Genomic DNA, 26,431 nt, shown 5'->3' on the forward strand with positions numbered 1-26,431 from the left:
GTTAGGCAGTAACTAATGTGGGGTGCCTGGCCCATCCCATAGTGTGTAGGGCAGTGATTGGAGTGCCTGGCCCATCCCACAGTGTGTAGGGCAGTGATTTGGAGTGCCTGGCCTTGTCCAGTGCAGTGACTGGAGAAATCAGAGACGCCTGCATGGTCAGAATAGTGTGTATGTGTGTATATATATATATATATATATATATATATATATATATACATACATACACACATATATATATATATTCTCTCTCTCTGTATATATCTGTATACCTTGTATGTATGTATAGATAGATAGATAGATAGCTATAGATACATTCATTTCAAAAAAGGCATTGCATCATGTTTATTTGTTTTTATCTACCATCTGCTATGAACATGTATCAGAAAAGAGTTATTTTGTGGACGGTTTTAGTTATTATTATTATTTTTTTTTACCTTGTAAATCTTCATTAAATACTAAAACAAATAAATCAGACGTGATCAAAAAGTGATGGTCCATGATTAAAATGGGTTCTCCCACTCCCTTGCTTGCAGTGAAAATAATTGACATGCAAAGCATCGCTCCCACATTAGAAAACCCTTGAGAAAACAAACTATTTGTTTGTGAAGTTGGAACCCAATAAATGGTAATTTACCACTGCTAATAGATTTGCGGGGGGGGGGGGGGGGGCTATCCAATTAGCATCGAAGCAGCATGCTCCAAATGAAGCATAACCCACAGCAGCTTTCCCCATCTGAAGCATAATCCACAAAAAGCCAACCCTCAGGGCTGCGAGAACACATGGAATCGCGACCCTATCCCACATTACACGATTGCTGGTCCTTTTTTGGCTGATAAGAGCCCCTCTAATTGGATACAGTGAAAATGACTATCGGTCATAAATCGTGATATCAAGCTATTACAGGGGTCCTCAAATTATTTTGCTCTGGGACCCCATCAGACAATAAAAATAATGACAGGACCCGAGCAAGTTACTGCAGAAGGTCATCACATCACATGTGTAGTCAGCAGACAGCACATACATGGCAGCATTGTGGAGGCACAAAATGATGGGAGGAGCCTAAAATAACAGAAAATTCAACAGATTTTTCAGTCTCCTTGAATCACTGACTGAGATTAGAAAACTCATCAGTCTGATGGTCAGCAACATGGAGTCGAACCCCATGCTGAGTAGGTCGGGACCCAATTTGGTGTCAGGACCCACAGTTTGAGAACCGCTGAGCTATTAGATCAGCTGAAACTGGGTTATATATATTTAATTGTATATATTTAATTGAATACTGCCATATGTATCCATATGTTTGTGTTTTTAGTCAGTCTGGAATAAATAAGAAACCTTGACCTTTAATAATGCAGCTACAGGAGAGGATAAAGTAAAGCATTGTGACAGTCTGCTTTTCTCCGTACTGCTGCTTCTCAGGGATTTACAATAATAAAAGTGGAATTTTTGTACCTCATATAAAAACACATAGCCCATTCACTGCAGATATATATGTTTCTTTGTTCTAGAGCCAGAACTTATTCCAGAACGTATACAATGGTCCCATATACAGATGTGTCATCATATAACTAGCCCCAATATGACATGTGACTCTAGATACAGGGGGGTGAGATTTAATAGTATGAGAGATTCAGAAAGTGAGAGATTTGGGAAGAAATCTCCAGTTTTTTTTAAAGCGGCAATCGTTTACACGGCAAAATCAAACGGGTTTTGCAGTGTAAATGATTGCCGCTTTAAAAAAACTGGAGATTTCTTCCCAAATCTCTCACTTTCTGAATCTCTCATCTTATTAAATCTCACCCCAAGAGTCAGCTGACAGGCCCCATCCAACTCTCCTAGCACTGGGTGCAGGGGCGTAACTAGGACTTGGTGGGCCCCATAGCAAAATTTTGAAGGGGCCCCCCTTCTACAGGGAGTGGAGGTACACCTGTATAGTGCGGGTATAGGGTGACACATGCACAGGTTGATTGGGGGTACAAGGCATCACAAAACATAGGGATAGGAGGGTACATGGTGTCACACACACACGGGTAGGGGGTGTACAGTGTCACATACAGTGAGGAGGGGGTTATAGGGTGTCACACACACACAGGGGAAGGGGGTGTACAGTGTAACATACAGTGAGGAGGATGTTATAGGGTGTAACACACACATGGATAGGGGGTGTACAGTGTCACACAAGGTGGCGACAGGGGGGAAGCACAGGGTGTCACACAAAAGGAAAGGGGTTACACAGCTGGGAGGTGGTTTCTGGGTGTCACACACCCACACACACAAAAGAGGTAGCAGTTGTACACCTATAGTCATTTGGCAGACCACCCTGCTTACAGTAGTAGGGGCAGTCAGCTATTACTTGTGGGGAAAGTACACACACAGGAAGCCCCTCTATCCTAACTCAGATAAAATCAAGGTGCTAAAGTATGTCCAGATTATAAACATTTTAAAATCCTATTAGTGTCAGTGACATGAAAACACTGGTTGCTTCACTTGGATTGAGAGAGATTAATTGAGTGAAGGTGTAGAGAGAAGGAAGAACTAGGAAGGGAGTTGAGAGAAAGTTACCTTATAACAGCAAGTCAGCCAGAGAGGTCTCTGATGGGGGCGGGGCCTTCCCGGCATTAAGCCCCGCCCCCTAAATGTCCGTGAATTGCGTCTCAGACAGAAGCCCGAAGCGAGGCCTGCCACCTGACAGTGACAGGCTAGTGAAAACTTTGTGGGGGGGTCGGGGTAGGGTGCCGCCGCTACATCCTCCGAGGCTGCTGCTTACAGTAGCCGGGAGGTGCTGGCTCTGCTCCGGCAGGGAGGACCAAGTCTTAAGCTTTGAGGGCAGACTAACGTGTGTGCAGGGGGAGCTGCGGGCCCTGGAAACAGCTCGGGCCCCATAGCAGCTGCACCCCCTGCACCCACGGTAGTTACGCCACTGACTGGGTGTTTTTTTGTATCTATTTAACCAAAAATTCATCTTAATCACACTCTGAGACTGTGCTGATTGATTTGATATGTGGCACATTTATATCTGTGTGCGAGTGAGTATATGAAGTACAACTGAACTTGGCATGGGAAAAAGCTGCAGCCACTACATCGTAGCAATTCTTGTACAGATTTAGTGACTCATTCTCACACAATATGCAAATATCCCATATCAAATGAATCAGCACAGTCTACTTGTATGCCCTAATCACATTGTTGCAACTACGATGCAATTTTCAGTAAAAAAACGCAAAACAAATTCTAGAAAAATCTCGTCTAACCTGGCATAACAAGTTTGGCTGTTTGGCACGGCTACAACAACAATGTGCTAGGACATATGTAGAAGGAAACATTTCTGCTGCTAAAAAATAACAGTAATATCTGCCACAGTGTCCAATCTGAAAGCTTATTATTAGAGAAAACTCATCCCATATGTAAGCGTCCTTGGTGTGTACCTTTCACGGTACTTCCTCCAACAGTATATTATATGCAGAGACTCTCTGTAGCCTTCCCCTTTTATGATTGTGATCTGCTGATGTAGATGAAGTTTGTAGAACCACATTACTTATAGGGCGAGATGTATCAAACGGAAAATGCGGTAAAACCCCGGTTTTACCGCATTTTCCAATGTATCAAAAATGATACCGCATTAAAGGGTATCGCCACCTTTGGGTGTAAAGTTTTTGCTTACAATTTCTTTTCGGGGATAATAAGATATTGCCGATAGTATCTCTACTGTAATAGAGAGATGGGCCCAAGTGACTGCATGGTTTTCTGGTGATCCTTTCCCTTATCCTAAGTGGAAATCTGCTAACAAAGTTTTGGAAAACTTAGTTGAAGTGGTTTTAACACTAACTGTATAATATCCTGCTCCTGTACAGTTACACATTGGTCTGTGTGCTGCGCGGTATAGTCAAGAAAGTACAAGGATCTCACATTATACTGACAATGTTTTCTACTGCTAACCATGTAAGCTTGCGGTGCACCCTACTGCAGCAACTAACAGTCCAGGATTGTTCTTTTTGGTGCTTTACACTAGTACAAAATGGAATCTAAAATTTGTAGAATGTATTAAACTGCAATCATTTTATCTGTTTAATTTGCTTTAGTATCAACGTTACGTTGTAAATTTATTGGACGAATATATAATTATATGTGAAAACCAATTTATCTTAACTGTAACCATTTTGTTTAGTGATGGAAAGCAAATTTGCTTTACTGTATATAATAAAAAAAAAGGCATGTCTTTAAGAGTTTGCATGTTAGTGGGAATACTGAAAAAATGCATGTGGAATGCTAACGTTCAAATCTATGGATCTTTGTTTCTTAAACAGTTCCATGGTTATTCGCGACTTAACCTTGCGCAGTGCTGCTAGCTTTGGCTCTTTCCATCTGATTCGCCTTCTCTACGATGAATACATGTTTTATTTAGTTGAACACAGGGTTGCCCAGGCAACTGGAGAATCTCCAATAGCAGTCATGGGAGAGGTAAGTTAGTTAACAAATGATTTCATTGGATGGCTTCTGTTTTTGAGCAGTCCTGTAGTATTTCTGTATATAGTCCTTATTACTTATAGATAAAAGCCATCAAAAAAAGATTATATTCTAGCAGTGAAATATCTTTTTGAAGTTTATTTCAGTTTTATACTTTGTATGCATCCCCGCACTAGTACTCAATTTTAAAATGACTCATTCTGAGACAGGCGAATTAAGCAATGAAGAAGTGAGCCAGTGGATTTGCCCTTCAACAACCAATCAGCTGCTACGTATAATTTTATAGAATGCACTTGATAAATGCTACCTTAAACCTGACTGGGCAACCTCTCCACTAGTCCACTGTTTTTACTGCTTCATGTTGTTTAGTACAGCCATTAAATCCACCTCACAGGTAAAATGTAATAGGGTGAGAGAATCAGAAAGTGAAACCAGTTTGATTTTGCAGTGTAAATGATTGCCGCTTTAAAAAAAACTAAATTTCCTACTAAATATTTCAACTTCTGATTCTCTCACCCTATTTCATTTCCACCATAGGGGTGTATTCAATACTTTCTGCGAGCTGTCACAGCTCGCAGGGTCAGTAATCAACTGACCCCTTTGTTAGGTTTTTGGAGCGAGGGGGAAACGACGTATGCGCCCGCTAAAACAGCGAGGCTTGCAGCTAAATGCAGTGGGCTCCCTGCATTAGCCACGAGTTTCACTGTTTGGGGGAATCCTCGCTCTCCTCTGACAGAGTGGATTGTCCCGGAACGTTGAATAGGGTGATTGGCCAGTGCAGGGGTTAAACAGTGAGGATGGCTTGTTTTCGGCGATCCCTGCTGTTTAACCCCCTCACCGGCCACATTGAATACACCCCATAGTGTCCTTCTAGATGTCAGTTAAAGTAGAACACTTATGGAAATCTATTACCACTCATTCTGTTTATTTGGGAGCATCAAGGGTCACAAATGGATGTGGATCATTAGGTCAACAGTGTATAGGTCGACCAGTATTTGTCAACAGGTAGAAGGTCCACACCTGAAAAACATCAGCATGCTTTAGCCTGGTCAAAAGGTCGACACAAGCAAAAGGTCGACATGGTAAAAGGTCAGCATGAGTTTTAAGGATTTTTGTGTGTCTGTCAACATGGACACCATTTAGTGTACCTTATGCCTTCGCCTGGTGCGCTGCGCATTATTATATTCTCCCTCTATGCTTACTGGAATAGTAAAGTATGAACAAGTCAGTAAAAAAAAAAAAAGTCATGACCCTTTTCATGTCGACCTGTAGACCATGTCAACCTAATGCATGCCGACCTTTTTCATGTGTCGACCTACTGCCTGTCGTTGACTTATCGACTGTCAACCCAGACACTGTCAACCTAATGAATCTCATACCTCAGACAGCTTAAAAGAATGTAAACATAATTATAAACATTTCACATGTTTTAGACTATATATATATATATATATATATATATATATATTTAAAAAAAAAATATATATATATATATATATATCCAAGGGGTGCAGCCCCGAAACGTTGCCTGTATGCACCAATAAACCTACTTTGGGTTTTTTTCACTATCACCTGAGTGCCGTCCGTCTCTGCTTCACTCTCCAATAAAACACTTGCACAATAATTTAATGCAACGTTTCGATGTCTTTATTTTCACATCGTCATCAGGCAAATATATATATAAACTGCATTCAGCGGCACTCTCCAATAAAACACTTGCACAATAATTTAATGCAACGTTTCGATGTCTTTATTTTCACATCGTCATCAGGCAATGATGCCTGATGATGATGTGAAAATAAAGACATCGAAACATTGCATTAAATTATTGTGCAAGTGTTTTATTGGAGAGTGCCGCTGAATGCAGTTTATATACACTAGACTCCACTGCGATCTCTAGTGCAGAAGGCACCTCGTTTTCTAAGACAACTGGAAGTGCTGTCTATCAAGATTATTTATATATATATATATATATATAATGAGCAAGAAGCGGCACTCGGAGGCTTGTAAACGGTAAAGCAGGTGGGATTAACTTTAATCCATGCACAGATAAAGGTGACGTTTCGGGGCACGGCGGCCCTGTCTTCAGACAAAGTAATGCACTACTTTGTCTGAAGACGGGGCCTCCGTGCCCAGAAATGTCACCTTTATCTGCGCATGGATTAAAGTTAATCCCACCTGCTTTACCGTTTACAAGCCTCCGAGTGCCGCTTCTTGCTCATTGATATACCAGGAGGTTGCTACACCTCCACTGTGAGGGCACCAGAGACAGTCAAGGCAGCATTCACCCCAGTCCTGAGTGCCGGGCACACATCCCTGCTTATATATATATATATATATATATATATATATATACACACACACACACACATGAGGGTGGATTAATAAGTACATTTGTTAAGAATGAAGATGAACATTTTTCACCATTTTTCACCATTTTTTTTTCAATATAATCTCCTTTCACGGCAATACACTTTTCCCACATTATTATTATTATTACGTAAATTGTAAACACACACACACATATACTGTGTGTGTGTGTGTGTGTGTGTTTATATACAGTATATATATATATATATATCTGTGTGCGTGTTTACAATTTACATAATAAGAATTGAAAATAATATGGCCTAATTCTAAGTCAAATATATTTTGATTCATTTTAGTAAATTATAAAATGTGTTTTTTTTTGGTAAATCATAAGTATGAGTTATACTTTGAACAGTTTGCATTGACAGCACATGCATTTATTTATTTATTTATTGTAGTTTGGTGACTTAAATGATGCATCTCCTGGAAATATGGAAAAAGGTAATTATCCCTCAACCGTAATTTCTTACATGTACCAACATGATTACTTTGTATTTTGCATGCTCTTCTGTGCATGACATCCACTCCTAATTACTGAGCCATACTGCTGTTATTTATTACCCCTGTAGTTCTGTCATTATGTAATGCCATTTATTATTAGATTTACTTTCTTAGAATATTGGAAAACATTTCTCTAGCTAAATTATTAACCATGAATTACAAATCCTAATACTGTCATTTGCTGAGGTATGTGGTAATTGTGGATTCTCTGTATTGACTTTTGTTTACTTTTCAATACTACAAAGCTACCCAAAAATGTGAAGAGCTCAAGCTTCCTCTGTGCCTGCTTCCAGTTATGCACCTCCTCTGCTAATGACTCGCTGTCCCCTTTTTTAAACCAAAAGGGTTTACTTTATGAACAGTGAATGTGCAAGAGGTTGCAAAAGCCATTTTCTTAATCACCTGTCTGTATTTCTGTAAGCCCTGTCGACCTTTAGTGGTCAACCTGATGTAAGTCAACCTTCATAGTGTTGACCTAGTGACTATATATATATATATATATATATATATATAGCACACTTTAGGCAAAGTGGCACTCACGTCACTGGCAAAAGGACAACACGTAGTCATACGTCTTCAATCAACGTTTCGGTATTTTATTGATACCGTCTTCAGGATATGACATACAGTATAAAACACTCACCTTAAATAACATAACTACCCAGTGATCACACACACGTCGGCAGCCGCGCGCCCACTCAGCGTCCAACACAGGGGCGGGGGAGACGCACGGGACGTCAGGACGCACGCAGGCGTAACCTGGCAACCAGCCATCATGACGTACGGCGCGAGGGGACGCCAGCCGGTAACCCCTAGCAACCGTTAGTCATTACACATGTACAATAAACTAAGACACGGAAGAGCAAATATATACAAATGGAAAAAGGCGCAATATCAAAAATACATAAAGAAATGTATCAGAGAAACAGTATAATATCATACATAGTAAGCAATAATAAATGCAATGTAGCAAAAAGAAAACCCCTTAGGCAAAATTTATCAATGAGAATATCAATCTGTAGGTTGGAGACACCGGGATCACTATTGATCTGACAGATGCGAACCATCTGCGAATACGGTAAGCCAAGTTTAAGTTTATCAGGATGGCAGCTCGTCCTATGAAGGAAAGTATTCCTGTCTGTTATCTTGGTGAATACTGATGTGGAGATGACACCATCCTTACATGATACCAATACATCCAGATAACTAATCTGGCATTGGTTCATGGTCGCAGTCAATTTAACAGTACTATCAGATGCATTATGACGTTCTATCAAATCCAGAAAGGTTTGTTGAGGGCCAGTCCAGATTAGAAATAAATCATCGATAAAACGAGAATAAAATAAAACAAATGCACTAATACTGGAATCAGAAAAGAAAATGTCATGCTCTATACCAAATATAAAACAGTTGGCATAGCTGGGGGCCACAGAACTGCCCATGGCACACCAAGACACCTGTAAATAAAAAGACCCATCAAATAAAAAATAATTTTTTGTAAGAACAAACAACAGTAATTGCAATAAAAAATCAATAAAGACAGGTTTAAATTCAGAGTTGGATGCCAAGATCCTCCGCACAGCCTGAATGCCCAAGGTGTGGGGTCTGTCGGATCAATAGTGATCCCAGTGTCTCCAGCCTACAGATTGATATTCTCATTGATAAATTTTGCCTAAGGGGTTATGACAGGTCCATACTGTTAAAAAACAAGATGAAAACTCTGTCTTTACCAAGAAGTGATTTATTAAGACAGCGCCATAAAAAATCTTTGAGCAACAGGATACCGTTTGTATCTAAATTTAATACCCAATCTGAGCAGATTACCAAAATTAATAAAAAGTCATGGCCTTTGGTCCAATCGGACAATACGTTGGGTCTGCAAGATCATTCTATTATGCCCGGTTTCCAGAGGAACAGGAACCTTAGAGATTTACTAGTAAAATCAGATGTGGCAGGGATGGGCAAAGAGCCTTCTAAATCTTTTTTGAAGAAAAAATTGGGTTGCACGAGATGCCAATGTACCACTTGCAAATTTCTCATTAGTGGTAATGAGTTCTGTCACCCACATACGGGTAAAGTCTATCGTATCAAGTACCCACTGGATTGTAATTCTATCAGATCGTGTGCCCATGCGGCTTGTCCTACATTGACACAATGTAGGTTCAAGGACCGTATGGCAGCACACAGATCTGCTATCAAGGCTGCGATCATGAGTGGTGTCAGCGAACAGCCTGTCACTAGACACTTTGCTCAGTTCAAACATCCTCTGTCTAGCTTGAAATATAGAATGATAGACTGGGTGGCACCTTTGAGGCGAGGTGGTGACCGCAATCTAGCCTTGCTTAAATGCGAGAATTTATGGATTCATCATCTTAATACTATTAGCCCAAAAGGGCTCGATGAGTATTTATCTTTGTCATGTTTTTTATGAAAATAATATCGATTGATTCATTATATACTGATTTATAACATGACCAGAGATTGCTTGATATTGCTCCTAGAAGTTTATGACATTATTTGAGAATCTTTTCTTTAACGTGAGAAACTATGCTATTTCTGTTTTCTTTTTGCTACATTGCATTTATTATTGCTTACTATGTATGATATTATACTGTTTCTCTGACACATTTCTTTATGTATTTTTGATATTGCGCCTTTTTCCATTTGTATATATTTGCTCTTCTGTGTCTTAGTCATTACACATATACAATAAACTAACGGTTGCTAGGGGTTACTGGCTGGCGTCCCCTCGCGCCGTACGTCATGGTGGCTGGTTGCCAGGTTACGCCTGCATGCGTCCTGACGTCCCGTGCGTCTCCCCTGCCCCCGTGTTGGACGGCGAGTGTGGCGTGCGGCTGCCGGCGTGTGTGTGATCACTGGGTAGTTATGTTATTTAAGGTGAGTGTTTTATACTGTATGTCATATCCTGAAGACGGTATCAATAAAATACCGTAACATTGATTGAAGACGTATGACTATGTGTCGTCCTTTTGCCAGTGATGTGAGTGCCACTTTGCCTAAAGTGTGCTATTTGGAGCTGACCTGCGGCTTTTTGCCAGGCCAGTTTTTGGGGGCACCCGTCCAAGTATACCTGGTTCTTGGAGTGCCGGACAGCTACTGTTTATATATATATATATATATATATATATATATATATATATGATGACCTAATGACTATCTGCTGTGAGCTTTAGACCAGAAAGCATGCCTGGAATCAAACATTAATGTGATATCTATGTGTATTGTAGCCATTTTCAGCAATAGTGTTAGGACCTGCAGAAAAGTGGGGTCCCGTGAAGGGGGCTGCACGCTTAAATACATTGATCAATTCATGAACTAAATCTCAGTTAATTTAGTGAGTGCAGAGCCCCTACAATTCTGTGTGTATGAATATATATATATATATATATATATATAGATATATATAGGGAGATATTCAGCCTGGCACTCCGCTATAAGTTGCAATTGCCTCGGGTGCCTCCAGGTAGGTAGATGTAGGGAACAATCCAAGCAGGCAGTGGCACTCTGTGGACTTAGTGAAAAAGAATTTATTTGGAAGTGACCGACGTTTCGGGGACTGGATACCCCTTTGTCAAGGTGTACACCTTGACAAAGGGGTATCCAGTCCCCGAAACGTCGGTCACTTCCAAATAAATTCTTTTTCACTAAGTCCACGGAGTGCCACTGCCTGCTTGGATTGTTCCATATATATATATATATATATATATATATATATATATATATATATATAGTAGATTCTGCTAGTGCATGATAATGATGATTAATTACAGCACTTCACAGTACAAAATTCCCTAGAGGTAGGGGTGGGGCCCTGTACTCCGGTGGGCCAGTTCAACCCTGTATATGGTCACCTGAATGATGGGTGGGCAGTGGAGCTTCAAATACATAAATAACAAGGAGTACTCATACATCCGTATAAGTGTACATTTTACACATTAAATGTAATTTATATTGTGTGCCAGTTAATAGAGATACAACAAGTAGACATGCAGTATGTGTATTCCCTACTTTCTAATACTGTACAGCCCAAATTCTTTACACATAAGAAAGGTTTCATTTTTATACACAGATTTGTTGGAAGTATTGCTGTATTAAACAATGTTCATAATATCCACTGTGTTGCCAGTAATAAGGATCTCTCCTAGTGCCTACCTCATTACTTTTACATAGCCATTGAAACCATTGGTCTGCAGCAACCATTATTCTACAGGGCTGCCTATAGCCCTCCTAATTAGGAGCAGATTTCTCACTTAGGGGCAGATTTATTAAGCTTGGAGAAGAGATAAACTGGAGATAAAGCGGAGAAAAGGTAAAATGAGATAAAGCACCAGCCAATCAACTCCCAACTGTCTTTTTCAAACACAGCTGATTGGCTGGTGCTTTATCTCCTTTTACCTTTTCTCCACTTTATCTCCAGTTTATCTCTTCTCCAAGCTTAATAAACCTGCCCCTTAGGCCTTCTTTCTATTAATTCTAAGTAACCTGCAATCCTCAGCATACTGTAGGATATTTTACAGTTGGATTTTGATGTCTTCTCAGTGATCATGACCTGCCAATCATCAGTTAATGGCCTGGTTGCGCTGTGTGAACATGTCTTACTATTGTAGAATCTGTAATAAAATGTAAATAGGGGCCTGTTTACTTGTTTCTTTTAAGATTGTTATCATGGGAAATTTCACTTTATTGTCATGTTAGATATGTTTATTGTAAAGCTGAATGAGAAAACAGGGTCAAAGTCTCATTATTCTTAGGAAAAAATACAGTGCATCCAGAAAGTATTCACAGCGCTTCACTTTTTCCACATTTTGGGCCTTATTTTGGTTCATTCTTTCTGACAAAATCCTTCTTAGATGGGCAAAACCATGTGCACTGCAGGTGGGGCAGATGTAACATGTGCAGAGACAATTAGATTTGGGTGGGGTTTTACTTCAAAGTGAGATCTATATTGCAGTGTAAAAATAAAGCAGTCAGTATTTTCCCTGCACAGAAACAAAATTACTCACCCAAATCTAATTCTCTCTGCACATGTTACATCTGCCCCCCCTGCAGTGCACATGGTTTTGTCCATCTAAGAAGGATTTTGTCAGAAAGAATGAACCAAAATAAGGCCCCTTGTTATGTTATAGCCTTATTTTAAAATGGAATAAATGATTTTCCCCTCAAAATTCTACAAACAATAGGGCAGATGTCCAAACCAGAAGTGTTATATAGCGCCCTATATATTTAGTCAGGATATTTCCTGTCTTTCCTTTACAATATCAAATGGACCATAAACAATTTTTAAAGTAGAAAACATTTATTTAAAACATTTAAAACAGAAACCTCATAATATCATATGGAAGGTTTTTCTAGTACAGGTGTATTCTTTGGTTTATGGATCACAATAGCAGTCAATGGTTACCCAACGCGTTTCGTCTCTTTATGAGACTTCATCAGGGGTGCAAAACAGTATTGTAGTAGATCTACAAAGAGTAGAACATAATTTTAAAAAAAAATTTTTTTTTTTTTTTTTTAAATAACATAGTATAACATAGCATAGGAAAGACAAGTACAAGTATATACAATTGTACGTAATATTCGGAATCAAATTCAGAGGGAATAGGAAGAGGAGAACAGAGGGAGACATAAGGATGTAAATAATTTTGACATAAATATATTTTGACAACATCTGATTCTTTTGTCATATCTTAAAGAGACAGGTAGGGAACGAGAAAAACTCTGCACCCAAAGCTGATAATAGGTGTGAAAAAGACACCTCTATATAATTTAATAGAATATGGTGGTACTGTACCTTCTTAGGTCTCTTAATCAATAATTTTTTTGTACAACTGAGGTGGTGAATGGTCCGGTTATAGATTCAAAATAGTTTACTAAAAATAAATATAAATACAAATGTAAGAGTTTATCTATGATCCCCAATTGGTTATTAAATGATAATTGTTTAGGGTACTATACCTTAATAAATCCTTTAATACTAATAAATTAGTTGATAAGTAGTGCAAGTTCAAGCTTTTTGGCTGGAATAAATAAATAACATTTACAATCTCATGGGGCTATTCTTAATCATATTAAATTTTATTTATTTAAGGAGTGGTAATTAAATAATTACCTATAGTGGAATAGAAAAATTATGATCTTAATTCTATTCCACTATAGGTAATTATTTAATTACCACTCCTTAAATAAATAAAATTTAATATGATTAAGAATAGCCCCATGAGATTGTAAATGTTATTTATTTATTCCAGCCAAAAAGCTTGAACTTGCACTACTTATCAACTAATTTATTAGTATTAAAGGATTTATTAAGGTATAGTACCCTAAACAATTATCATTTAATAACCAATTGGGGATCATAGATAAACTCTTACATTTGTATTTATAGTTATTTTTAGTAAACTATTTTGAATCTATAACCGGACCATTCACCACCTCAGTTGTACAAAAAAATTATTGATTAAGAGACCTAAGAAGGTACAGTACCACCATATTCTATTAAATTATATAGAGGTGTCTTTTTCACACCTATTATCAGCTTTGGGTGCAGAGTTTTTCTCGTTCCCTACCTGTCTCTTTAAGATATGACAAAAGAATCAGATGTTGTCAAAATATATTTATGTCAAAATTATTTACATCCTTATGTCTCCCTCTGTTCTCCTCTTCCTATTCCCTCTGAATTTGATTCCGAATATTACGTACAATTGTATATACTTGTACTTGTCTTTCCTATGCTATGTTATACTATGTTATTTAAAAAAAAAAAAAAAAAATTTTTTTTTAAAATTATGTTCTACTCTTTGTAGATCTACTACAATACTGTTTTGCACCCCTGATGAAGTCTCATAAAGAGACGAAACGCGTTGGGTAACCATTGACTGCTATTGTGATCCATAAACCAAAGAATACACCTGTACTAGAAAAACCTTCCATATGATATTATGAGGTTTCTGTTTTAAATGTTTTAAATAAATGTTTTCTACTTTAAAAATTGTTTATGGTCCATTTGATATTGTAAAGGAAAGACAGGAAATATCCTGACTAAATATATAGGGCGCTATATAACACTTCTGGTTTGGATATTGGCTTTTCGGTCTCTCTAGTAGGAGATCAAGTGTTATCAAGCGACCAACACAGCATAGCGCAAACTCTGGAGATATTGTACATTGTAATAGGGCAGATGTATTAACCCCAGTGAAGAGATAAAGTGGATAAAAAGTGGAGATAAAGTGGAAGGAGATAACGCAAGGAGATCAATCAACTCTCAACTGTCATTTTTCAAACACAGTTGATTGGCTGGTGTGTTATCTCCTTCCACTTTTTCTCCATGTTATCTCTTCGCCAGGCTTAGGGTTTGTATACATCTGCCCCAATACCTTAAAATGAGATCATGAAAAAAGTTTTTGTTAGATTTTTGCAAATTTATTAAAAATAAAAAATACTAAGAAATCACATGTACTGTACATGGGATGCAGTTAAGATCCCGGCGGTCGGGATCCCGGCGTTCAGAATCCCGACGCCGGAATCCCGACCTCCGAAATCCCGACACTTTCTCCCTTCGGGGGTGTCCACGACACCCCTGGAGGGAGAATAAATTAGTGTGCCGAGCGTAGCGAGGCACCGGGCCCGCTGCATGGCGAGCGCAGCGAGCCCGCAAGGGGGGGCGATCCACGTCCCCCCCTTGTCGGGATTTCGGCGGTCGGGATTCCGGCGTCGGGATTCTGAACGCCGGGATCCCGACCGCCGGGATTCAATACTGAATCCCTGTACATAAGTATTCACAGCCTTTGTTTATAACTTTGTTGATGCAACTTTGGCGCAATTACGGCCTCAAGTCTTTTTAAATATGATGACACAAGCTTGGCACACTTATCTTTGAGCAGCTTCAAATATCCCTCCTTGCAGCACCTCTCGAGCTCCAGCAGGTTGGATGGGAAGCGTTGGTGCATTTTCAGATCTGTCCAGAGATGTTCAATCGGATTCAATTCTGGCTCTGGCTAGGCCATTCAAGGACATTCACAGAGTTTTCCTGAAGCTACTCCTTTGGTATCTTGACTGTGTGCTTAGTGTTATTGTCCTGCTGAAAGATAGCCCGTCACCCTAGTCTGAGGTCAAGAGCCCATTACTCATTACTCTGTACATTGTTGGATTCATCTTTCCCTCTATTGTGACTAGTCTCCCAGTTCCTACAGCTAAAAAAATATCCCCAGAGCTTGATGCTGCCACCACCATGCTTCACTGTAGCAATAGTATTGGCCTGGTTTCCTCCAGACATAACGCCTGGTATTCACATCAACAGTTCAGTCTTTGTCTCCTCAGACCAGAGAATTTTGTTTCTCATGGTCTGAGAGTCTTTCAGGTTCATTTTGGCAAACTCCAGGTGGGCTGCCATGTGCTTTTACTAAGGAGTAGCTTTTGTCGGCCACTCTGCCATACAGGCCTGATTGGTGGATTGTTGCAGAGATGGTTGTCCGTCTTGAAGGTTCTCCTCTCTCCACAGAGAATTGCTGACAGAGTTACCATCAGGTACTTGGTCACCTCCTTCACCTGGCCCTACTCACCTGATTGCAAAGTTTAGAGGTCTGGACAGCTCTTGGAAGAGTCCTGGTCATTTTGAACTTCTTCCATTTACGGATGATGTAGGCTACTGTGCTCATTGGAACTTTCAAAGCAGCATGTATTTTTCTTTACCCTTCCCCAGATTTGTGCCTTGACAAATCTCCTGTTTGTAGAGCTCTTGTCACGGAGCTCTACATACAGTTCCATGCTTGGTTTGTGCTCTGATATGGACCTTATATAGACAGATGTTTGCCTTACCAAATCATGTACAATTAACTGAATTTACCACAGGTGGACTCCAATTAATCTGTATCAAAGATGATCATTAGAAACAAGATGCAATTGAGCTAAATTTTGAGCTTCATGGCAAAGGCTGTACATGTGATTTCTTTGTTTTTCTTATTTTTAATAAATTGGGCAAAATCTCCCCAAAACTTTCATGTTGTCATCATGGGGTATTGTGTGTTCAATTTTGAGGGAAACTTTCCAGATGCACTATATATATTAATCCGATAGAACAGCAATCCACCATAAAGCATGAATTTTACCTTGCCTTGGTGCCCTTCCAGGATCCACATGAATCCAACACAATAACCACATATATGGGCGGCACTCACAGGACTTTCAAATGTCAGTAACCAGACTGGTAGCCCAATGAAATTTCAATGTTTTAGTCTCTTTTATATCGTTATAAGAACAACAGCAAAGGATGCTTTTCATCAGTACTTTTCTCCTCAAAGTCGGTCCAATTATATAGCTTATAAAAATATTGGCCTTTAATTCGCTCTACATCTCACATGCCTATTCATGCCACAGAATTCTTATGAAGCATGTGCTTACCTGCACTAACAGTTTTGTGATTTATGATTTATATCAGTTTTGTGAGAGGATAACTTCACCATCAGACCAACAGTAAATTAGCAGAAGGTCAATCAAGTAGTTACCTGTCATTTTGAAGACCTTAGTCCTTAGACCTTAGGAGATGACAGAGAGACTAGATTGTTACAACTAGAAAGTGTGAATCCATAATATAAAACACCATCTACGGGATGTAATATTGTCTGAATTTGCTGTCCGAACTCGGACAATTTTTTTAAAGCAGCAATCATTTAAAAGGCAAAACAATGTCTTGTAAATGATTGCCACTTCAAAAAATCTGATTTCATTCGGCATCCCACATAGCCGCCAAACTCAGACTGTATTACAAACCCTTGCATATCTCCTTTTGGCCTTAGTGAGGGTTTATCTCATTCCAGTTACAGTTTTTGTAATACATTTTTTGTTTTGATTTGTCTAGTCTTTATTGGCACTCTATGTTCCTAATGTGTTGTAGTAATTTACATAGAATTGTATGCTGATTTGTTTATGTCATTAACTATGAAACCTTATATTGATTAATATATCTTTTTTTTCTGTGTATGATGTTGATCTGCTTATGTGCTACAGTGATTGACATTTATTATTTACTGTATAGCCCTTTAGATAAGGTGCTTTATACTTGTGTAGGCTGTGTTGACTAAAGGCCCATACACACTTGGTGTTTTGAGCGGCTTCCAGCTCAAAATCGCCCAGTTTGAGCGGCTTTCAGCTCAAAACCGCCCAGTGTGTATGGCCTGGCGATGAGCGGTGATGCATGCTCCTGCATCATTGCCGGGAAAGGACATTGTGGACGGCTTTGCATAGTGATGTGCTATGCAAAGCCGTCTGCCCCCCGCTGACAGCGCCAGGCAGGTGGAAAGCGGCTCAGTGTGTATGCACTGAGCAGCTTTCCCCCCAGCGATGACAGCAGGCATCGGTGTCCATACACGCTGAGCATAATCGCCCAGTGTGTATGGACCTTTACAGAAACATGTGCAGCTGGCAATATGTGACTGCTTTGAAACGTTGCTGTGTTCTACCAAAGTTTTCTTTCTTGCTGTGGCAACCGCTAGCTGTATTTTTATTGGTTGTTAGTTTTTTTTTTTATATATATATATATATATATATATATATATATATATATATATATATATATATGGTTTCCAGGCATGAACTGGAAGCCATGTTTTGTATTAGCAGCATAGACTCACCTTGATGATATCATTAACTTGTCACACTATGATGACACTGCCACTCCAGTGTTGGCTCCGGTTTGAGTCCCTAATGTATTTAAACTTGTTTTTTTTATTTGCATCTTTGTGCTCCCTGAGTAGAGTAAATAAATGAGACTTAAATGTTGGAAAATTAAATTTTACTGCCCTTGTTTGGCAACAGACTTTTGATAGTCATTTGAGTAATGCCTGTATACATGGGTATATACAGTATAATACTTGATACTGTACCTTCCTAGGGGTAAATTTACTAAAGCTTTTCAAATTGAAAAGAGGTGTTGTTGCCTATAATAACCAATCAGATTCTGTCTGTCATTTTGCTATTGCATCCTAGACAATGATATACAGAATCTGATTGGTTGCTATGACAACATCACCTCTTTTCACTTTTTAGAAGCTTTAGTATTTACCCCCTAGTCTACTAAAAGACTCACTTGTTTGGAATTCATCTTGAATTTGGAGCTCCATCTACTTTGCTTAAGAAGTTGTCAGATTAATTTGTATGTAGGAACATTTCAGCGCTGTATCAAAAGGCAAAATAAAATCCTACTTGAATGTTATAAACACTTGTTCCAAAAAATGTATGTGCATTTAAGATAAAGCAATGTGTTTAATTAAATTTCCAGTAAAACCAATATGTTAATGAACTGAAAGTATATATCGTATAAGTAATGTTTAGCATTATTGCCTTCATTAGGTTATGCAGATGATAAGTAATTTATTTGTATTTCTCACACTTTCCCCTTTCTCTTTGTGCTAGTTTCATGGTTATTTGTTTGTGCAGATGAGGGCAGCGAAGTGGAGAGTGAAATGGATGAGGAAATGGATGACTCTGGAGAGCCTCCAGCCAAGAGAGAGAAGACAGAGTTGGGTCAGACATTCCAGGTGGGCTGCATGCAGCCATCACTGGAGGGCAGTGTTCAGCAGAGCCTGGTTCTGAACCAAATACACAGCGAGCACATTGTCACAAGCACTCAAACCATCCGGCAGTGCAGTGCCACTGGGAATACCTATACTGCAGTCTAGTGAATATGAAAGCTTTCAAAACAGAAATTTATAAATCTATGTATGTTGGGCTTAAAAATGCGGCAGTAGAACAGAATATGCCTAAAGGTCGACTGTTGTCAAATTTTCCTATTGTGACCTTAACTTTTTTTCAACATTGCCCCAAGCACAGTTTCATTTACTTCTCGCAGTGTACAAAGTGGGTTTTTTCGTGCTTGGTTTCAATCTTGGCTTTTGTTATTCCTTTTTTAAATTCATGTTATTCTTTGGAGTAATTGTATCACAATTGATGATTCCTCAATGTCCCACTGGAGTTATTTTAAAAATGAAATTTTGTTGTTAATTTTTTTATATTTTATTGCTGTGTTTATGGTAGTTACTTTCATTGTTGCACTTCTTTAAATGAAAACGATCACTCACACTGGAGAAAAAGGTGCGGCAGCAGACGCTTGACAAAACTATGGGGAAACCCCATACCTATGTAAGATAAGATATTTATAAGTATGAATTGTTTTGGCTGTTGTTCTGTTGTACAAAGGAGTATTCGAGCATCTTCTTTTGTGTCCTAATAGTCAACATGACCTGCAGGAAACAATGCAGGAAGCTAAAGTTGTAATACAAGTGAAAAGTATGCTTTTGTCTAACAGTAAACAACTTCCGTTAATTGTATCCATCTATTTTAGAATGATATTTGTAAACTGTGGGGATCACTTAGCGACAATGCGTTTTTACTTGTGTTCGGAATCGCTCCAAAACTTCTACTCCATTTTACAGGACCTGGAAGCGCACGAGCAGCTCCTCCGTTGGGATACTACTGATTGTGCATGAGTACCATTGCACAAATCAGATATGCTTCCCAGCATATCTGACAGGAGATGGTATATACTATAACAAAAGGACACATGATGACCTAATCTTTAACCTCTTCACCCCTGAAAGGCTTGCTAATGACTTGCGAAAGTGTGAGGTCATCACATAAAAAAGGCCTTTGATCAAGATGGTAGTGGGAGGAAAATTCTCTGATGGGAACCAAACTCTGCAGTGTCAAGATTCAAATAAAAACTCAGGGAAGATGGGGTTAAAGAAACAAATGTGCTGAATAGATAAGAACCAATGTCAGAGGCTTGTGTTCCTTCTATTCCGGAAACACTCTATTTCATAACAGTAGTTCATTCTGCTGCTATTACACTGTATATATATATAGATTCATATATATACATAAATATGTGAAGAATATAATTTATAGAATGCAAGGAATGTAGCAACCTGCATAGTATTTTAAGATTGGGAACTGATAACCAAGTTCTTAGATCAGCTGTTCTGGATACCGATGTTAAAATATTTATATTTTTGAGACTACCATTCAATCTAGCTTTCTTTCTCAGGTGCAGCTGTAACTGTACTACCAAGCTCTCCCGCAGTCCTCAATGGCTCAGCCAGCCATGTCTCCAGCTCACAGGCTTTTAGATGGCGCTGTGCTTAGTGCTTTTATAGAAGACTGGAAGTGTAAAACACTATTATTAAGATTCTATACATCTATTTTTATATCGTCCCCAGAGCTGATGGGATATATGAATCCTATTCCTTGCGGTTGGAACAGTCACTGTTAGGTGAAATGCAGTATCTCCAGCAACGTTACTGATGTGATCGGCTTTAAAATGTATATTTCTTTTACTGTATTCATTAACACTAATTGTACCGAAATACTACTTTTCCTGAATTTTGGTTAGGATGCCAAAGAATAAAAATCCGTAGTCGGTAAATATTCTATTGCAAAGGCTTAGACCATAACCACATTAATGTCACAGTAATCTAAGACACGTCCCTTGCCTAACTTTAAACTAGTACAAAGGAGACCTATGTAAGACAGAGGCGGGCTATGAGTGTATGTAGGGGATCCTGACTGTATCACCTTTTGTCTACTCTGTTTCCGAGCCTCCAGACAACAATCTTTCTCCCAATGGGCATGATGTACTAAGTCTTGAAAAGTGATAAAGTTAAGAGTAATAAACGAATATCCAATCAGCTTCTGTCATTTCCGCACCCATGGCAGTTAGGAGCTGATTTGCTGGTACTTTATATCTCTCCACTTTTTACCACTCCAAGGCTTTGTACAAAACCCCCTATACCACCACCACCCCTCAGGTGAGAGTAGGTAAGGGAACATGACAAAAATAATGGATATATAGGCAAACAGAAGGAAAGCTAACAATGAACATTTTTTCAATAATTTTTCACACCACAAAACGACAAACAGAGAAATTGGTCAGTGTGCCTTTAAAGGAAGCTTTTTTGAATGTAGCTCTTCTATATTTTAGCCACAGAATCAGAACCTGCTGTAATAATGTGAGTAGGATAAAGTGTGTGAAAAGACTACAGTGTGTGTGATACATTAGGCAGTGTACCTGGCACACCTCATTGGAACTTCTCCCCATTCGCGTAGGGTTTAAACAGGTGGCTAGACACACCATTGCCATTTAAGAATGTACATCAGGGATCACAGTACCTCGCCTATTTAATGGTGCCTTAAACAGAACTGAAGCTAAGGTGTAGTTGTCTTTATTTTCTTTCTTGTTAATTAGTTTTCAGCAAGGTGTGCCTGTCGTTTTTAATGCCCACAAAAAGTGGGGAAAATTCCTAATTTTGTAAGACATTAGTAACCGCTTTTTGCTCTTCTAGATTGAAAATTTACAGATTCTCCTCTGTGCCCCCCTCCCCCATTTTGTAACTAAATGTATTTTGCTTTTGTGCAAGTAGCATTTTCTTGGGATTGTGGGAATTGTCTCCGTGAGCAGCTGCATGTGCTTATTTCTGTGGAAAGCAAAACATGTCAGCGAGCGGATTCATTCTTGCCAAAAGGGTCAGCATAGATGCAATTATGTTCAGCCCTTGAGGGACAGCAGGGTGTGCAATCACATAAAAACCCTGTATATCATGTCCATTATGCACTGAGGGCAGTTTAATGCGTGGTTTGCCCATGCCCTGAACAATGCAAAAATAAATGTAATTAGAAAATATGAATTAATATCAATTAAAGTAAAACAGCCATTATGGAATATACAGTTCTAAGTTACACTATAAAAGAAAAAACATAAAACCATAAAATTCACACTAGAACAATATGGGGAATTAAAAGATATTTTGAGGTTTTTGTTTTGTTTTCCAGTTAAATTTGCAAAAAAAAAATGTATATATTCTTCTGGTTTTTTTGTGTGATTTAGATGATGAGTTTGGTTCTCCTCACAAAGTTCACCTATTGTAACATGAAATAAGCACAATTCCTGCTTTTTGTAAACAACAAACCCAAAGGAAAGTGTGACAATTAATCGAGCAATGTACTGCAAGCATGTGCAGGCTCCAATGTAGCATTTTCTACAGATACAGATGTATCAGATATAGAATGAACTCTCCAGCTTCATAAATTAAGAATACTTTTATTTCACAGACCAAGCATATACTTTTTTCTAACTATGATAGACGTCTGAAGACTACTGATCATTACTTTCAGTGATATGTAGTTGTCTTCTTTATGTACCTCATTTTCTAGGTCAACTAGGGTATTGTCATTTCATGAATGACATAAGAACATTCCCCTTATCTTTCAGTTTCCCGTCTTCATTTTATTCAAAAAATGTCCTCTGCTGTGTTGCTGGTAAATATGCCTTGTATATAGCAGGGAACTAGGGTATCACCATGCTTGGGAACAAAAGCATTGAGGTCCCAGGTGTTGGCTACCCTTTAAACTATAATAATCTAGAACTTGACATTTATGGGTCAAACTAAATCTATACTATATGAGTATTTTGGGCCAGGTGACCTGACTGTTATAGGTCACTCACATTTTCTGACTAGGAAACCGTTGAGCACTAACTGGATATACGGTATATACGCTGATGTACACTCACTCAGCGTAGCTTCTTCTGTCAGATCGCTGCATTCTAAAACTCATGGGCTGGGAATTCACTTGGCGCTACAAAAATATTGACAATAGTAAATGGGAGAACCTAATCCTTTATTTCTTTGACTCTATCTCTAGTGTTTAGAATGAAAGGAGTGGAACAAATGTTTTTTAAACATAATTTACCAAGATTTTATAAAATTCACCAAGAAATTATTTTTTGCAGGCAAGTAATGAAGTAGTACAGTAGAAGTAGTACGCTGGTATGACTAAAATGGTTTTGGTGCTGACAGCTCATTTATGGAAACAATTTTTATTTTATTTTATTCCATACACTGTTGTTTTTATATTGTTTACACAGGGAGTGAATTGTTGAGCCTGTACTTCCTAGTGCCTATTTGTTACATATGCTATCCATTTTTCTACAAATACATTAGTTGTGCCTAATCTGCATGGATATAATTTAATACGCTCATCTCAATTTCTCACTCTGGGAATATGTCCAAGGGCGGGGTCCACGCTAAAATGATTGCAAAGTTAAACACAACAATTTAAAGGGATCACCTCATATATCCAATTTGTTCATGTGGCTTATTAATCACTTTTATATTCCATAATGTCTACACTCCTACTTAATGTGAAGAGCAATTTCAGATATGTTCAACTTGAGAAATGTTCTAAAACATTTTTGATGTGCATTTAAAAAAATGTGTACATTAAGTGATTACTCTTATCTTGGGCATTTACACTCACAAAAAACACAAACATACACACACAAAAAAAAGCGTTCTCAGCCAATCACCTGCTTTCACTTCTGCCTTGACACACCAGTCACAAATAAACAAAAGGGCAAAGCTATGTGCTATTATTGTCCTGTAGCTATGGATGGGCAAATTAATTCTAGCCAAAAATTTACAGGGAATAAAAGGATAAATTCTATCTTTATTGAAATAACTAACTAAATCCATATTAGCATAATATAGACAGCCCAAGTTCTAACTTCTTTCCATGTATTTCTTATCACTACTGACACAATATTCCCCTATAACAAATGTTCTTTTAATTTAACTTCAACAATTCTGTTGACTTGCTTGTGTCTGCCAGATAGTGGCTTTAGTGTTATACAGAAAGTAGCACCAACCCTTTGTGGACTAGTGGAATGTTATGCATTGACTTTGCCTTTCCAGTGTCATAAGGGTTGCAAATACCTCTTCTGTCTGTATAACCAATAATCTCATATACAAAACTGTGGCAAATAGTTTAAAAAAAATCTGATAAACACTACATTTTTGATTGTTTAAAATACAAAAAACTGGAATAGAAACATAATTAATATGTATTATTATTATGATTATTATTATTATTAGATTGTTTATTGTAAAGATGTGTTTAACCCTTTGAGCATTGTAAAATACAGGAGAGACGGTCCGTAAATCCATTCTACTTCATATGCATCAGACCCATCTATGGATAAACTGCTGTTATCTTCTATAGGTTGGATATAGTTGATATAAATTTTAAATGTTTACACAATCTGCAGCCTTTAGTCATATTATTATTTGATGAAAGGTAAAATCTATTATTTCTAGAAATGGCATAAGTTATTCTTACCATTATTATATGCTAGCTTTTGATACTTCACTATCTGAACAAACTAAAATGGTTGCATCCTGAAAAGGAGTAACTTTATGAAGGAAAAAAAAAAAATCATAGCATACCCTCCAATAAAATTTTGGCCTGTCCTTTGTGCGCGATTATCCAATATTCTGTCCGAACCACTAAAGTTTGTCTCCATGGCATAGTCTGAGTGTTTGTTCTACCTTAAGCATCAAATGAAGCAGAAGGTAATGTATTCTTCTTTCTTATCTTTGCAGAAAGGTTATTAAAAAGCGTAATAATGAAAACATTTTCAGCACTAAAAATACTCCCATAGGCCATTTCCACATTTAAAAACATTATTTGTCTTGTAAAGTCTCCACCATCTACAACATATGACAGGTACAGAGAAAAATAACATGTAACAGCACACTTCAAATGCATAACTTAAATACAGGGCAAAATACAATTGGTTAAAAGCAACATAAAGTAATGGTGTCAGCAAACAACTCAGAAATTGATAATTTGCACACATTTTATTTAATAATTTATGAATGTTTTATTTTTATTTAATTTTTTCCCTCTTTGTTGTGTGATTTGTAGTTTGTTATTATTAGTATTATTATTATTCTGCCTGCAAATGGTGTAGAACATACAACTGGGATTTATCACAACAGTTGCAGTCCTACTTCAAATAGTTTTATGGTAATATCACTAACATGGTTTTCATTCGTACAGTAAAGTGAAAGTTTACTGAAACTACTGTGAAATAAATGATATTCTTGCGTCCATTTTCAAGAACTATTCTTGACTAAAAAAAAAAAAAAGCCTACGGCCCAAAAGTTTACATTTATTTTTTGTCAAAATATTTCAGATTTCAAATTATGTACAGTACAGTACAGTACATTATACTATCAATCCCTTCTTAGAATATTCACTTCATAAGCACGGGATTAGTCAAAATGTGAAAGGAGTGAGGCAATCAGATATAACATATAAATTCTATACAGCAGGCTAAACACTTTTACATTATATTTGTAGTAAGTCACAGTTTACATCAAAGTTATTTGTCTTTATATAAGCGTAAATCATTTGTGACACGAAGGCATCTTATGTTATTCATTCTTCAGTATTGAGTTCCATGTAAAATTAACTTTTGGAAGTAAGATCAGGTGGTTGTTAGGGTTACATGCTGCCCGCTTCTTTCTATACATACAGTACATATGTTCTTACAGCTGTACAATACTCAAAGGGTTGTAGTTTGACAATTATTCTGTTGATCTTTACAATTATTTAGTGTAAATGCTTCTTGGTTTGCATGCCTTGACCATTGCTGCTAGTGGTTGTACGTGCCAGTAGAAATTAGTAGAGTTTACCTATTTTGCTTAGTGAAAGCCACTTACAAAGTGACTGCCGATTTGCTTTTGTTCTGTTTGAGTTGTTACTGGTTTATTTAATAATTTAATACATGCCTTATGTTTTAACATTGGCTTTACAAATTCAGGGAATGGAAGCCCTGAGTTTCAAGTTTTTTTTTTATTGAAGAATTGTGAATTAATGGCAAAATCGTGGCCATGCTAAAGAGGAATAAGTCTTCAGCAATGTGTATGCCTTAAATTAGAACACATCTGTTTCATAACTTGGCTCCTAGTGACAATGAATGCTTTTGAGCAAGCTTGGCCAACCTGTGGCTCTCCATCTGCTGGGAAAGTTCAAGTCCCAGCATCCTTTACCAGCTGATTGTGGGAAGTTAAACAGCTGGATAGCCACAGGTAGGCTAGGCCTGCTTTGGAGTGGCTGAAGTTTTGTCATTAGTCAATGCTGGAAATCTTGAGTGCTGTGTAATGAAACAGAGTGCCTTTATGATTTTAGTAAATGAAGACCTTAAAAATAAATTAATAGAAGGTTTGTGCTTTCAAACGTAAAATG

General features: G+C 38.0%; 1 protein-coding gene across 5 annotated transcripts in view; it reads left to right on the top strand.

The window, feature by feature from the left end:
• RFX3 (regulatory factor X3) overlaps nucleotides 1-19,677 on the top strand; it is a 246,053-nt gene extending 226,376 nt beyond the window's left edge. For 4 of the 5 annotated variants that reach the window (XM_083186015.1, XM_083186014.1, XM_083186017.1 and 1 more), the window contains 3 exons: nucleotides 4,306-4,459; nucleotides 7,234-7,276; nucleotides 18,764-19,677. In XM_083186015.1, the coding sequence (XP_083042141.1) occupies nucleotides 4,306-4,459; nucleotides 7,234-7,276; nucleotides 18,764-19,029 (463 nt within the window). In that variant the 3' untranslated portion in view covers nucleotides 19,030-19,677. The remainder of the gene's footprint in view (nucleotides 1-4,305; nucleotides 4,460-7,233; nucleotides 7,277-18,763) is intronic. The other variant, XM_083186016.1, reaches the window with a different exon arrangement.
• The last annotated feature ends 6,754 nt before the right edge of the window (nucleotides 19,678-26,431 follow it).

This window comes from Crinia signifera, chromosome 1, assembly GCF_055691185.1.
Source record: "Crinia signifera chromosome 1, ASM5569118v1, whole genome shotgun sequence".
Taxonomy (NCBI): domain Eukaryota; kingdom Metazoa; phylum Chordata; class Amphibia; order Anura; family Myobatrachidae; genus Crinia; species Crinia signifera.